At 42.0% G+C, this 15,922-nt stretch overlaps 1 protein-coding gene across 6 annotated transcripts in view; it reads left to right on the forward strand.

The window, feature by feature from the left end:
- Positions 1-15,922, forward strand: part of Fmnl2 (formin like 2) — a 301,299-nt gene that overhangs the window by 227,563 nt on the left and 57,814 nt on the right. For all 6 annotated transcript variants that reach the window (XM_015993029.3, XM_015993028.3, XM_006974238.4 and 3 more), the window contains 3 exons: positions 5,421-5,529; positions 9,716-9,792; positions 11,223-11,316. In XM_015993029.3, coding sequence (XP_015848515.1) covers positions 5,421-5,529; positions 9,716-9,792; positions 11,223-11,316 — 280 coding nt within the window. The remainder of the gene's footprint in view (positions 1-5,420; positions 5,530-9,715; positions 9,793-11,222; positions 11,317-15,922) is intronic.

Below are 15,922 nucleotides of genomic sequence, written 5' to 3' on the forward strand. Positions count from 1 at the left end.
GCTTCTGGGCTAGTCTTGTTTCCCATCTGGGCATCTTGAGACTCCAAGGCTGTCAGGGTGGCAGTAGATACCAACCTTGTGGTCCAGGATACATCGCGTCTCATTCCTTGTTCTTCCCTTTGCTGTTCCCATAATCTCTCTCTAATTTGTACATCTGGGGACTACATCCTACTCCTGCAACCCAAACACTTGGTTGTACTTCAGCACAGACAGACAGACAGACAGACAGATAGACAGACAGTGATCTCTAAATGCCTGTTGCACAATGCCAATGAAGATGCTCCCTCCAGAGGAAGGCAAAAATGGACAGAATGAAGCTTTTCAGAGTGCCTGAAGTTAGGTAACATTTTGAGGCAGCCTGAGAAACCCCTGTGCAGAAAACGAGAACGGGATCTCTGTGCAGGCAATTCCGTGCCATTTTCCCTGCCAGACTCCCACGCCACCTCCTCCTCTCCCACCGCAGCTCTTCAATAAGCGTGAAACCTGCGGCCTGGCAGTCCCTAGAAGGGGCAAAATAGACCAGGAGATCCTTCCCTCTTTCCCCTCCCCCTTCTATGGTCTCCCTTAAGCTCAGGTTGTATACTGGTAAGAAGGGTGGCCCCATTGTAACAACTTGTCACGGAAGCTAATTTCAAATGCCACCGAGGGGCATATGCACCACTAACTGTTGGCCGAGTCTGGGATTGCACAAGACATGACATGGTGCAGGACCATATAAAGCTCATTTGCCTGGTTAGCCACGGGAGACCATGGCTAATCTGATGTCTCCTCTTATAACTGCCATGGATTGGAAGGATACTCTGCAAGTGAGTTCTGCTCAAATCTCTGAAGTCTCATGGTACCTTCAGGAGCAAAGTACTCTAGCAGTCAGTTTCACTGTAGCTATTTCTGTAGCATAATTACGAAGCTAAAGATGGTGGGTTACCACAGCAGCACTCAGGCCTCCTACCCAGTTGCCCACTTAATCTCTCAACTCAGTCTGTGTGAGATTTATTCTAACGGGCAAAATAAGATCAATGCTGTTGTGAGAGACTGTAGCTCAGCCTGAAAGGCTGTGGCTTGCAACCAGAGGTAGGTTGCCCTACCCGTCCTGCCAAAGACAGTATTAATTGCGTTTACTTCCACTGCATGATTTCAGTACAGCACGTGTATTACTCAGCTGCTATGACGGGTTTCTTATAAGGTGGCCTCTGCTCCTACCCTACCCCCCATCCTTTTCCTTTTTTTAATGAGGTAGGGTCTTGATATGAAACCAAAGCTGGCTTTGGAATCACTCTTCTCTTGCCTCAGTCTCCTGAGTGCTGAGATTATGTGTGTGCCACTGCGTCTGCTGCTGTTTGAAAATTGAACGGGTGTCCGATTACTACTGTGATATTTTTATCCCTGAGTGGATCAATATGAATCATACATTTGGCAGTTTCTTGGCACTAATCAATTACCTTTTCCCCTTCTCTGGACAAACTGTTACTCACTCTGTTGTACCATATTGACACCCAGGTTGATATTTCAATGCCAAGAATAAAAGTTTGGAAGCTGAGGTTTTCTAATGATACTTGCCCCTTTGTCATGGGTGTTGTATAGTTTGCTGTCTGCCCCTTTAGGGTGGATCATGACTAGCTGTGCATCTGTATGCAAAGTCCAGGTGACTTGCAGAGGGTACTTAGGGTAGGAGGAACATGATAATCTTCTCAGTCTCTAGTTAGCAAGATTTATTTTTCATTCTTGTGTGTGTGTGTGTGTGTGTGTGTGTGTGTGTGTGTGTGTGTGTGTGTGTTCAGGTTGAGTGCAGGTGCCTGGGGAGGCCAGAAGAGGGCATCAGATTCTCTGGAGCTTGAGTTACAGGTGATTGTGAGCCTCCAGATAAGGATGCCAGGACTGAATTTAGGTGTTCTCCAGGAACAGGGAGTTCTCTTAACTGCTGAGTCATCTTTCCAACCCTTTAAAGTAGATTTAAGCAGAGATCATCGTCTTTCCAGCTCTTTAAGATAGATTTAAAGAGAATTCATCATCTTTCCAGCTCTTTAAGATAGATTTAAATAGAGGTCATCTAAAAGAGTTTTTAAATATATTTCGTTCTCTTCCTGTTGGAAGAGTGATGCATGTTTATCTCAGGAGAAATCTAAAGATAGAGATAAAAATCACATGCCCAGACTGGGTGGGGCCTAGAGGCTGGCTTCTTGTATATTCATCTTGTTTCCTAGGCTCCTCAAAAATAAAAACTATCTTTTGTTTTCTGTTGGTACTTACCAGAAGTTAGTGTAAACAGTAGGCTGTTAAAAAAGGTTACGTGCCTTACCTCAGAAACTTGGCCAGTTTTGTAATCCCAGCATTTGAGAAGATGAAGCAAGAAGATAAGATTACCATTAGTTTGAGGGCAGCATGGGCTACATAGTGAGGTTCAGCCTAGCCTGGGCTGTAGAGTAAGACCCTGCCTCAGTAAAAACAGAACAAACAAAAGCAACTGAAAGGAAGAACCAGAAGGAAGAAATTTGGTTTGGTGTCCTGTTGTGACCAATGGCTCTTTTTCCTAGATTTCTCACCCTGTCCTGGGGCCTTGTAGAAGTAAATTGACCAATAGAGTTTTAGTCGAAATTTTATTGGATTTGAGGGTCATCCTAGGACATCTGTTAGAACCAACTCCATAGGGAACTGTTTATTAAATAATATTAGCTAGATCATACATTGGAATTGATTTAAAACTTAGCAAAAATGATGGTAATTTCTTGAGTTAGTTAGAAGTTAAAGCAAATAAACTAAAAATCTAATTATGTAGTTGTCAAATTCTGTAGATGTGCAACAGAAAAAGTACTGATGTACATATTAACCCATGCCATTCTCTAAAATCTTGCCTCACAGATCCTGAAAATATTTGTATGTTTCAGAAATAACCAAGAAATCGTTTACAGGTTTCATTTATTTAACTGAAGGTAATTCTTTTTTTGTTTGTTTGTATTTTTGTTTTTCGAGACAGGGTTTCTCTGTGTAGCTTTGCGCCTTTCCTGGGACTCACTTGGTAGCCCAGGTTGGCCTCGAACTCACAGAGATCCGCCTGGCTCTGCCTCCCGAGTACTGGGATTAAAGGCATGCGCCACCGCCGCCCGGCTTCTGAAGGTAATTCTTTTAGAATGAGAATTCTACAATGGAAAGTACAATTTCACATTAAGTTTAAAACCAACAACAGCAAAGCCAACTTAATTTCCTAGAAAGTAGTGTATGAGACTAAGATTTAAACAGAGAAATCCTTGTTTACCAAGAGGACCAATGATAATGGTTTCTGCAAGATATGCCCAGATGCAGCTGCTGGAGACAAACTTTACCTCAGTCCTGCATCCAGTTCTACTGAGGGCAGGTAGTGAGGCCTCAGAGTGACTGAAGGGAACATTGTCAGCCTGACCTACCTGACGTCAAGGAACTAGAGGCAAGGAGCAGTGGCAGCAGAATCTTCACATGAGAACATGCTGTCGAGAAGCAATTGGTAGAGAGCACCTTGGCCCTGACGAGCCCGGGGTCTGGTCTCCTCTCTCTTACTTGCCATGTGATGGAACTTTCAGTTTCCTTCCCTGTGTGAAGAAAGTTGTAGCATTAATGATACAAATTGCCCTGACTCATCATTACTATGATTAGTTATCACTGGCTATACTATTGGGTTTTATAATTTTGTAATGTTATTATTTTAAACACACAAATTCTACTATAATCTCTCATTCCTACTTCAGCTTTGTATAAAAATTAGGGAAAGGAATGTTTAAGCCAGGCACTATGAATTTTGAAAAAAATATGGGTTTGTTGCTCTAGAGTACAGGGAATCATTAATAAGTACAATATTTAACATATTGAAATCTTATATAATCTTACTATACTTTTGGGGCGGGGGCAGGTACTGAAAATTGATCCCAGGGCCTGGTTCATGCTAAGCAAGTGCTCTACCACAGAGCTACATTGCCAAATCTCTTGAAATATTAACAAGATGCACATGATATGCCATAATAAATATATTTTAAAAGTTGACTCAGAAAAATATATTTGAGGTTCTTCCTTGATCTAATTTGTAGTGTTCTTTGTTTTAATCCTTGGTGTCTAGAGAACTTCGATGTGGACTGAGATGATCGTATGTGCTTAGGTCAGCCTGGCTGTGTGGTAGTCCTCTGAACTGACTCAGTTTCTGTGAGACCCCCCAGGAAATGTGTCAGCAGTCACATACTAGCTGGAATTATGGTAGAGGTACATGGTTCTAAGTTGTACCAGACACACTGAAATTGGCTTTGCAAATTCCACGTAGAAACAGGGCCTTATCCATGAGTTGGTGAGGGCAGTAGCCTGTTTCCATCATTTAAAGCAGGTACAGCTGCAGCTGGATAAAGGTCTGGGTCCTAGGTTGTAAGTGCATCATTCAGCTAGAGGGGGTGTTTGCACAGCCTAGCCATGTAGGATCCTGCTAAGTTGATCCCTGTGTTTGCTTCCTCACATGTGTGGAACCTTCCTTCAAACTTAAAAGATTTTTTTTTTTTAAATTAGCTTACAAAGTAGCAGATTTCTTAAGGAAACTTATGGCTTTGCCATGCATCCTTAGTTTGGGTTGACCCCTACCCCCTCTTATATATTTCCACCCTCAGTATTCTGTCTTTTACCTTCATACTCCTTCCAACCCTACCCAATTACAAATTCAAAATGTATTCTATATAGGCTTGAGTTTATAGAGATGACCTATCCTGTGTTTCTGCTCTGAGGCAAAACTTTTAGTATTATGTGTTTTATATGCCTTATATTGTCTTACCTGTACTATTTGCAAGCTGATATAAAACTCCAATAATGTAGAGCTGATAAAATTAATCATAACACTGAAGCATTTGAACTCTGAAATTTTAGCATGTTTTCCTCTAAGTTTTAGCTGCCATGTCAGACTTAGGGTGAGGGATCAGTCAGATTTTGGAGGCATTTGTAAAGAACTAAGGTTTCAGGATCTAGTATGTCAAGGTGAAGCCAGGGTTACGAATGTGTGACTTTGACTAGGTTTAGACTCTTGGGAGCAGCAGCGGGAAGTATGGTTAAAGTGTGGTCAAATGATTGGAAGTCAAGGTCTGAGCTAAATTTCAGTTCTTCACCTGCTGTTACATGAGCAGGTGCAGGCTGGCCCCCTGACTATGACCTGGGATTGTTACAACTTCTCATGCACATGCCTTTGTTACATGTTGTAAGTAGGTTGAGTTTCATTGTGTAGGAATCCAGCCTGGAACGATGGTGATAGATCACAGAACCATGTTGCCTTGCCCTCTGGAGTGGTTGGTGTCGGTGTTTTTAGCCTGCAGTTCTTACCTAGGTGTTGGTAAAAGCAGAAAATACCAGCCCCTCTTTAAGTGGGTATGCTTTGTGCTCACTGTAGTCTGTCATTTCATGAAAGTTTCCTTTTTTGTTGTTTTTAGATATAATACTTTGCCAAGCAGAAGAACCCTGAAAAATTCAAGATTAGTGAGTAAGAAAGATGATGTTCATGTCTGTATCATGTGTTTACGAGCCATCATGAATTATCAGGTATGTGTTGAATTATCAGTATATGTTTGCTTCAATCCTTTAAAAGATTCTGATGTTAGCAGACTCAGATCTCTCTCTCTCTCTCTCTCTCTCTCTCTCTCTCTCTCTCTCTCTCTCTCTCTCTCTCTCTGTGTGTGTGTGTGTGTGTGTTTATATAACTCTTTGAAGTGAAGATCATGATTTAATGAGATTCTATTCAGGAAAGTCTGATTTATTCTAATGCTCAATAAAAAAAAATGGATTAATGGTTTAAACCTCAGATTTCCAGGTTGGAGACTAGATGCATGAGGGTCCAGGTTAGCATTCAAATCCAACTTTGGAGTGTGAGGGGAATGTGTGAAGGCAAGCATGCTTTGGCCTTTCCCCACCAATTGAAGGTTTTCAGTGCTTCACCAGACAGTTCCTTGGCTGTGTATTTTAGTATTTATAATTTATCATGTAGTGATACTCTATCCTACATTACTTGGTGAAAGTTTGTTAGCACCATGGGACGTAAGCCTGTACTTGTGAGTAATGTTGGACAGCTTTAGAACACCAGTAATGAGGTATCTGCTGCACTAGCTGATGTGGTGGTTGATCAAGAGGTTATAGTTATTGTGTGTTAGCACCAGTGGTTCCTGATCTCCACAAGGAGCATGTGGAACAATGTCAGAAGTGCACATTCCTGCTTTGGCTGGTTATGCTGTGGGTTGACCCCAGTCTAGCAAATAGTGTAGCATTATGCATTTGGTTAATCCTACAACACGGTGGAAAATGAGTGTCTGAAGGATTTCAGGTAAATGAACAGGGTCATAAACCAAATGGGGTAGTAATAAAAAAAAATGGATTAATGGTTTAAACCTCAGATTTCCAGGTTGGAGACTAGATACATGAGGGTCCAGGTTAGCATTCAAATCCAACATTGGAGTGTGAGGGGAATGTGTGAAGGCAAGCATGCTTTGGCCTTTCCCCACCAATTGAAGGTTTTCAGTGCTTCACCAGACAGAGATAGTCTTCTAGGTTCTGAGAATGCTGCAGTCAATAAAACTGTGTCAAGGGCTCACTTTCCAGAGAGGGTAAGCATGGCAGGACTGTGCCGCTAAAGTGTATAGCATTTCAGATCATAATGATGATGAAAAGAACCAAAGCCAGCCACCTCCATGGTGTACTTCGCAGGTCTTATGCCTGCAAATTCATGCAACCACACATCCCTGGGAGATTGGTAGTGTCACCTCCCCATTTTACTTTTGAGAAAACTGAATAGTTAAGCAATATCCTTCACAGTACATGGCTAATAAGTTGTACCAAGTTTGAATCCAGGTAGGCTTTGAACCCAGGGAATTATTATTGCTAAATACCACAGAAAAAAGGAATCAGAAGTAGGGATAGAAGTGTCAGAACTGTATATGCAGATTTAGATCGGCCACCAGAAGAGTGTCACTGAGGAGGTAGCAATCCCAAAAAGTAAGTGAACTCAGCGAATAGAGGACAGGCTAGTAGAGAAAGAAGAATCTAGGCAGAGGGTAGGGCAAGTGTCAAGGTCCTGGAGCAGGAAAGGAGGTCTGCTTGGCTGGGGCAGAAGGAGTAAGGAAAAGAGAAGATGAAAGCAGAAACAACAGGGATTATGTAGGATCTTGTAGGCCAGTGAAAGACATGGCTTTGTTGTAATCAGAAAACGAGCAAGGCTTCTGTGTGTAGCGTTGGCCTGTGGGCACAGAGGCAAGAGGAGGTAAACTATTTCAGAGGTTACTGGCAGTAACTGGGTGAGTGTTGGTGGTGGTATGGCTCAGAACTATAGGAGGAGAGATGGGAAAAGTGGACCTCTTTGGCTGGATGGTAAGGGCCGCAGCATTTGGCCGTGTATTGAGGGCAAAGGTGAGTAATGGAGCAGGTGCCAAGAGTTCTTCCTGGGGCTGTAAGATGAAGCTGCCTCTGCTGGACTGCAGGGCGAGCAGGTTTGAGAGAGAGCATTAGGAAGTCCATTTGGCAGACTTTAATTGAAATATCTATTTGACGTACAAATAGTGATCTGAAGTGGGTACCTGGATAAGCCAGTCTGAATACTGAGGTGGAGGTGTGGGCAGGACATAGATATGTGAACATAATTAGCATAAAATGATATGATCCTGGGCTAGTCAGTAGAGAGGAGGTCCTTAATATGAGCCCTAAAGGCCACTCCATTTAAATTTTGGAGAGAGAAAAGCCAAGAAGAAAGTCTGGGCAGCAGCCAAGAGGGTAGAAGCCAGCCAGAGGAAGTGCTACACTGTCTGATGCTCCTGATAAGTCATGCAGGATGAATGAGAGCCGCCCAGGGTCTTCAGCTAAGTGCACATCCCTGGTGATCCCAGCATGAGCAGTTTCAGGGCTGGGAGCTGAAAGGCCTCGTGGGAATGGCTCTCAAAGCACACAGTCAGAGGAAGTAAGAATCAAGGTCGTCCACCTTCCTGATGCTGAGACCCTTTAGTGCAGGTCCTCATGCTGTGGGGACCCCAACCATACAGTCATTTTTGTTTCTACTTCATAACTGTCACTTTGCTATTGTCAGGAATTATTATTATTATTATTATTATTATTATTATTATTATTATTATTTTTTCGAGACAGGGTTTCTCTGTGTAGTTTTGGTGCCTTTCCTGGATCTCGCTTTGTAGACCAGGCTGGCCTCAAACTTACAGAGATCCGCTTGCCTCTGCCTCCCAAGTGCTGGGATTAAAGGCATGCACCACCACTGCCCGTTCAGGAATTATAATGTATCTATCAGATATGCAAGCTATCTGATAGGTGAGGGGTCGAGACCCACAGGTTGAGAACCACTGCTAAACTTCAAATCTTTGCTGTAAAGGCTAGCAGGGAAATGGGAACGTGTAGCTGAACACAGGTTGTGGTGTCAAGCAAGAGTTCTGTGTATATATATATATATATATATATATATATATATATATATATATATGTATTCTAATTATAATGAATTAGTAGAGAAAGACAAATAAGCATGTAAAACTTTCAGTACATTGCATGGTTTTTGTCTTTTTGAGACAGGATCTCAGGTAGACCAGGCTGGCTTTGAACTCTTGATCCTCTTACCTGCACAGGCCAAAGTACTAGAGTTGCAGCTGTGTTCTCCCATGCTGGCTTATAGAATGTTCTTGAGTGGATGAGAGGAGGTGAGGTTGGGGATTCAAGTGGAGGGGCTGGGAGCAGAGTCCTATTTATCTCCAAGAGGAGATAAACTGGGCAGATTAACTCTCCAGGAGCTTTAGAAAGTTTGCTTTAGCTTTTGTTTTTTTAGATATGCCCTGCTGTGTGGTCCATGCTGACCTCTAACATGTTGTTTTCCAGCCTCAGTCTCAAAAGTTTTTTTTTTCCTTCTTATTTTTCTCTTGTCCATTGGTTGCATGTGTCTTCTCAGCATGAGAGGAGGAAGCTTAAATCTGTTTCAAGGCCTGCCTGCTCTACAGAGTGAGATCCAGGACAGGCACCAGAGCTACACAGAGAAACCCTATCTTGAAAAAAAAAACATTAAAAAAATGATAGAAGACACAATAGTTGCCCAGCTTATCAGAATCCAGATTCTTGATGTGGACTGGCTTGTTTGTATGAGAGGTGGAGAAGTGTGCATCTGAATGGCCATTGCCAGAGGGTGGGGGGTGAGGGTAGTGGGGAGATGGACTAGAAGCTGGGAATGGTCAGCCCTAGGTGCATGGTGGAGTCATCCTGCATGTTTGAAAAATTCAGATTTCAAGGCTTTGTCTTTGAAATGCAGAGTAAACTGATCTGGGCGGATCTCAGGAATTTAATCAGGGCTTGGTTTTATTTGGCCTTCACGGTGATTTGATGAGTATACAATTTTTGAATCACTAGAATAGAGGCTTTTCACTCATTTAATAAAGAAAAACACATTGTTCATTTATAAATAATGGAAGGATGCCTGTGAGCAAAGTACCCCTGACAATGGATGTCATCCTTAAAAATTTGAGGGAAGAAGTATGTTCTTGCACTGGTGTGCTAAGAGCCTAGCTGCCTTTCTAGAAGATAAGAGTTACATGAAGTGGAAATGTCAGTGGGTTTTGGCACTGTTGGGGATTGGATCTAGGGGCTCACTCATGGGAGGCAAACACTTCCACTGAGCTGTACCAGCCCAAGTGTTTGGTTTTTAATCAACATTGACTTAGCTTGTAATGCGTTCTTTTCCCTCTCTGTATTTCAGTATGGTTTCAACATGGTCATGTCTCATCCACATGCTGTCAATGAGATCGCACTAAGTTTGAACAACAAGAATCCCAGGTAAGCATCTTTTGTAATGTTCAAGTCTTAGTCTTACTAGGGAAGCAGGGGGCTAGTCAACACTTAACCATGTTAGGATTGAAAAGTCTTCCAAGGGTGGCTTCCCCAAGCAAGACCGGCTGTAAAACCTAGGCTGTGTAGAAAGTTCCCTCTGACCTGGCTAAACTCCTGTAGGGAGCAGACTTGAGCACTGGTGACAGCTCCTGCCCTTCACTCTTGTTTTACCTTTCGTTTCCTGGGCGACCTTGTTCTTTGAATCTCTAGAGGAGATTTTGATGGGCAGGAGCAGGTTGCCGGTTCCCCCAGGCATGGAGACCAGAGGGTACCGGTAAGGGTTAGCTACACCAGTTATGTGAAAGCTGAGCCGCCCACGGTACCCTACTCCTGTCTCCTGAAACCTTCACACATGTACCTTAGTTAAGAATCAAAAAAGGGAAACAAACTGTGTGTGCATCCTTTCCTTTTCCACCCGCTGTCAAGGCCAGGACCACACATTGTAGCCATTTTACTCACAGTTTGCTTTTTGATTGTTAAAGTACTTTGTCCTCTGGTGATTTCTGCCTTTTGATTGTATAAGACTATCTTCAGACACCCTTTTAAGAAAAATTATCTAGAAACTATTAATTCCTCTTTAAAAAAAAAACCCTCTGATTATAAATTGGCTCTTTTAATTTCAAAGGGAAAACAAATTGTAAAGTTCTGTTTACATATTGGATATTTTGGTTTTGTGATTGCTTTCGCAGTTTACTAAAACCCTAAAATCTAAATTACTAAAATAGTCATGCTTCCCGGTTCCTGCCTTCCACCACAGGGAAGTCATCAGCCATTTTTCTTAAGACAATCGACACTGTGGAGTATCAGAACAGTCTTTGTTAAGAGGTTGGCAGTAGTTTTTATTCTAGAAAAAAGGTGAAATGCTAAAGTAATCTTACGATGAAGAAACAATGCTGTTTCTTTCTTCACATTTTATTTGCAAACTTTGAATTCATCTCTAGCTGCTTCTTCCAAATTGATTTCAGATGCAACTTTATTTTCTTGAGTCAGAGAAAATATTTTTTCTATTAATACAGCTGTAATCTGGCACTTTCTTGCTCTCCAGCATAAGAAGAAGAAATACTAGAAACTCGTCGTGTGGAATTTGTAATGGCCCTAGTTCCAAAAGTAAAATACAAACATTAATTCCAGTTGATTTTGAATTTTGTCATGTTATACTGTAGACAGTTAAAATTAACCACCCCCATGCACTCCACATTTACCGCAGATTGCATACCCAGGAAGGTCTCGGAATGTGCTTGGGGCCCTTCAGTTACTGAAGGCTTAATGGATATGCGGGCCAGTGCTCAATTCCTTGAGTGTTCGTCCTGGAAGGAGCAGCTGACTCATTATGTCTCCTCAGTGATTTACGTTTTTCTTTCCTCTTGTTTTGACAGGACAAAAGCTCTCGTCTTGGAGCTCCTGGCAGCTGTTTGTCTTGTGAGAGGCGGGCATGAAATCATTTTATCAGCTTTTGATAACTTCAAGGAGGTAGGATGCATAGTTTCCATAAGAGTACACAAATGTCTCACATCTTTGAATAGAGCAGTTTACCTTTTCACTGATTCTAGGACTAAGGGAACACAAACAGTGGATTTTCTTGAGGTGTTACTGAGTTTTGGTTTAAGTGTCTTATGTGACTGAATGAAGCTTTCTTGGGATGTCTCATTGCCATCACATGTTAAAACTGCAATATTCATTTTCCTTTGGAGCATGGGGAACAGTCATTTGGCAAACAGGCTTTGATACACACACATTGAATTAAAGTTTATATAGTGTAAATTCCAGTAAATTTTATGAACTCTTTCATCCTAATTCTCCCAGATCCTGTTTATTTTCATTGCTTTGCTAGATGCTATCTATGTAAAACCCACCAAACCTGTCAAAATAAGGACATCCATTGTAGGATTTTATAATCTTAACTGAGAGGTGCTATTATACACGCACATGCATGCATGCTCACCCCCCCACACAAACCCACTGCCCCCCCACACACACACAAAGAAAAAACTTAATACTGGGGGTGTTAAAACTGGGTGTGGAGGTACATAGACCTGAGATCCCAAGCACTGAGGCAGGACATGGGGTGAGGTTAGAGAAGATGTAAAATGATGATTTGGCTACATAGTGAGTTCCAGGTCAACCTGGGCTGCATGGGACTCTGGTGTTCTCCCCAGCAATAAAAACCCCAACAACAACAAATCAACGGACCTATTTGGTTGAAATAGAGACTGAGCACTGGAGATATGGTTCAGTGGTATCAGTGTAGGTGGTATGGCATTCGCTTAGCATGTACAAAGTCCTAGGTTCAGGTTCCTGCACTAGTGGGAAGGAAGACTGAGCTCAAAACAGAGGTAATATGTAAGCGAGTCTGCCACGAAAATATCGAGACATCTCTACTAAGGAAGAAGCCAGTTTTCCTTTGGGGTAGTAGGCAATGCTGTGGCCAAGCAGACTGACTGCCTCCATATTCCTCCTGTCTATGCCACATCTCAGTGCACTTTGAGTGGGGAAAATTACAAACAGCCCTGGGAGAATGTTGAAGGCTGTCAGAGCTCCAGGTTGTTAGGATGCTTGGCCAAGGTATGCCTTAGCCTGGCAGTACTATTTAATTCCAAATATTTCTGCATTAAGACTGAAGGTAGCCAGGTGGTGGTGGCACATGCCTTTAAACCCAGCACTTGGGAGGCTGGGTTGATCTCTGTGAGTTTCAGGGCAGTCTAGTCTACACAGTGAATTCCAGGACAGCCAGGGCAGTATAGAGAGACCAGGTCTCAATCAATCAATCAGTCTTCAAGCCAAGCTAATTTAAATATGGTTCCCTTCGGGGCTTCCAGAGGTGCTCTGTCATCTTTTCTGAATGTCTCTGGAAAAGGATGTGAATATGTTTCTTGAGCACCAACTATACACCAGTGCAGAACCAGTCACAGACACATCTTTAATGGTTTAATTTTATAGAAGAATTTCAGGTAGCTGGTATATCCACAGCAACATGGGCAGTCAGTCAGTGGCCATGCTAGGCTCAGCATCTGCTCTAATTCTGAACTTCTTAGGTGTCTGTGACTCTCCTGAGGGAAATAAAATAAAGGAAATGCTGAATTGACAGGACTTCAGAGCTATCCTCCTGACTGCCTGGAGAGGGGGCGGGGTGCTGTGGTTCTGTCATGGCTGGCAAGCTAAAATTTTAACCTCTGAGCACTGGGCTTTGGCCAGTTGCTCCTCATTCTAGCCAGTGCTTAATGATTCTGATGCATATCTGTGCTGTTAATGCCAATCAGGGAACCACCAAATAATGCCTTTAAAAATAAATATATTCAGCTTCAGTGGTGGTGAAACCATACCTGAGTTCTAAGAGGATAACGAATAATAGGGAATCTTTATGTTTACATCTGGCTTCCAAAACAAATGAACTTCAGGGGTCAGAATAAATGCTTGTTTGTGAGTCTATATATCATGTGTAAATATATATACATTTTACATCTACAAATAAGGAAGTGTATTTGGGAGGATGTGTTTAAAATGCAAGGTAAATAGCATATATCGCTGATATAATCCCCAAATCTTACCATGAGGCCACACTTGAAAATATCACAGACTGTTTCAATACCATATTGAGAATATCACATGCCAAATCTCATCTACACTGGAAACACTTACTATATGTTTATTCATGACCTTAGTCATAATAGATCTCATATCCTGTAATATAGCTTTAATAACCCTCTGGTTATATTGTAAGTCAAATTATATATTAAAATTATATCAGTTTGAATTAAAGTTCTCCATTTAGGATGTGCTTTAGTTTTGTTTTCTTATACTTACTCATAGCAAATACACAGATACATGCAGAATTGATTCAGATCTTCCTATGTCAGGAATTTCTGTGTCAAAATTGTGTGTGTTTTAGCTATTTAGGGGATAGCACATGCTTATTTGAAGTAAAAGGAACTCCTAAATCCAGTCACTGGCAGGTAATGAATAAGGTGAAATTATGACTTACTTGTCTGTGTTTAAAGGCTTAACAAAAGCAGCAGTTTGTGGAATCCCTTATCTGTTCTGGTGGCTTAGGTTCTGTTTCTCTTGGCTTCCACCTTTGCATCTGAGAGACCATGCCATGTGGCTGAGCACCGCACATTTGTGTGTTCTTTGCCTGCATTTGCCTGTGGGACAAAATATACTGCCGTTCAGCTCAATGCTCCTCATATTCCTTTCTTTTCAGTTACTGTAGCAAGCACTTCTGGTCCTAGGAGTCTTGCCCTGGTGTTTTCACACCGTTTTTTATTTTTTTTTTTTTTTTTTTGTTTTTTGTTTTTTGTTTTTTTTGTTGTCATTGTTGTTGTTTTCAAAGACAGGGTTTCTCTCTGTATCTTTTGTCTGTTCTGGAATTCACTCTGTAGATCAGGCTAGCTTCAGACTCACAGAGATTCACCTCTGCCTCCTGAGTGCTGGGATTAAAGGTGTGGGCCACCACCGCCTAGCTGTGTTCTCACATCTAAAGTATATATTTAGGAATAGGAAGCACACAGCTTAATGGAATCTGAAGGATGTTTTCCCAATTTTATAGGACATTGCTTATTAGGGTGAGGTTAGGTCTAAGGACGACTAAGCAAGGCTATGTATTACCTCAACATGTGTGATGGTGGGTGAATTTTAGTGATATAACTATAGATGGCAGCTTGTACCCTAAAACAGTAGTGTGAATGGTTGAAGACTAGATCATTAGTAGGTAACCACTGTTCTTCTCAGATTTTTCTTCTCTAGGAACAATTAAATAAAAGGAATTAACACATCTGGTTTTGGTGTTGAAGTGTCTCCTCATGAAAATTTATGGTCCTGAAATGAGGACCAGGGTGAAAATAAAGGGCCATCTGTTTTTCCTTATTGGTTCTTTTAGCCATATGGAAAGACAACCGTCTTCTCGAAGTTCATTCTTAGTTGCATGGCTGTATACATTTTTGAGCGTTGAATCTGTGAGATAGAAAGAAACACTTGGATTTATAGGAGCACTTTCGGTGTTTGAATTAGTTCAGGGTCTTCTTTGTAAGAAGCAGAATCTTACTCTAACATATGGAAGAGAGGGTAGATGAAGGAGCCCAAGAAACCAGAGATATGAGGAAGAGCCTAAGAGCAGCCACAGAGAACGGACAGGCATTGCGGATGTGGCTAGCCTGTGGCAAGCCTGCAGATGCTTCCTTGAGCTGAGCCATCCTCAGCACCGTGGAGTTCTGGTCATGCTCCTTCTTTTCTCCCAAGCAGCATGTACCTTGTCTAGAAACCCATGGGCTCATAAAACCCTGCCTACTCTGTAGGGCTTTGACCAACCCTCACTGTAGATTCAGAAAGTTTCTAGTTCAGTTTCCCACACATTTTCAACCTGGACCTTGTTCACACCCTTTTCCTTAACCTTCCTCCTTTTGTTATATTCTTGGGTATACTTGAGAAAATGCCCTACTTTTAAAAGGCACCTTCAAAACGTGGCAAGGAAAGCTCCCACTTGGGGTCACAGGAAAAGTACCAAGACCTAGAAGACTGTGGTCGAACAACCCGTTGTAACAGCATTGATAAAACCTGGTGGTTTTGAGCCACCAGCTCTCCCAGGCTGCTGGAAGGTATCCCTGGACTACTTCAGGATTGCGGATCAGTTGTAACAGTTTTCATCTGCTTCTGTAATGACAACATCTGGCTTAAGCAAAAGAGAGAGCCTCAGTTTGGTTAGTAAAGCCCTACCCCCTTCACTTCTGATCTTCCAGTATAGGTACATAGAACCCTCTAAAATGAGTCACTCAAGGCCACCAGCTCTCTTGTATGCAAGACTTTTGGCAGTACCCATTATCCCCCTCTAGATGCTAGAAGACTTCCTAAGAAGACTGATGTGGTTTAGCTTCTGAATATCTGAAAGCACTCATACTATACATTATTAAGTTGATTTAAGAAAGCCTATTGTCTTAGGGTTTCTGTTGCTGTGAAGAGACACCATGACCACAGCAACTCTTTTAAAGGAAAACATTTAATTGGGTCTGGCTTACGGTTCCAGAGCTTTGGTCCATTATCATCATGGAAGGAAACATGGTAGCATGTAGGCAGACATGGTGCTGGA

The sequence above is a fragment of the Peromyscus maniculatus genome, chromosome 4 (genome assembly GCF_049852395.1).
Source record: "Peromyscus maniculatus bairdii isolate BWxNUB_F1_BW_parent chromosome 4, HU_Pman_BW_mat_3.1, whole genome shotgun sequence".
In the NCBI taxonomy this organism is placed as follows: Eukaryota; Metazoa; Chordata; class Mammalia; order Rodentia; family Cricetidae; genus Peromyscus; species Peromyscus maniculatus.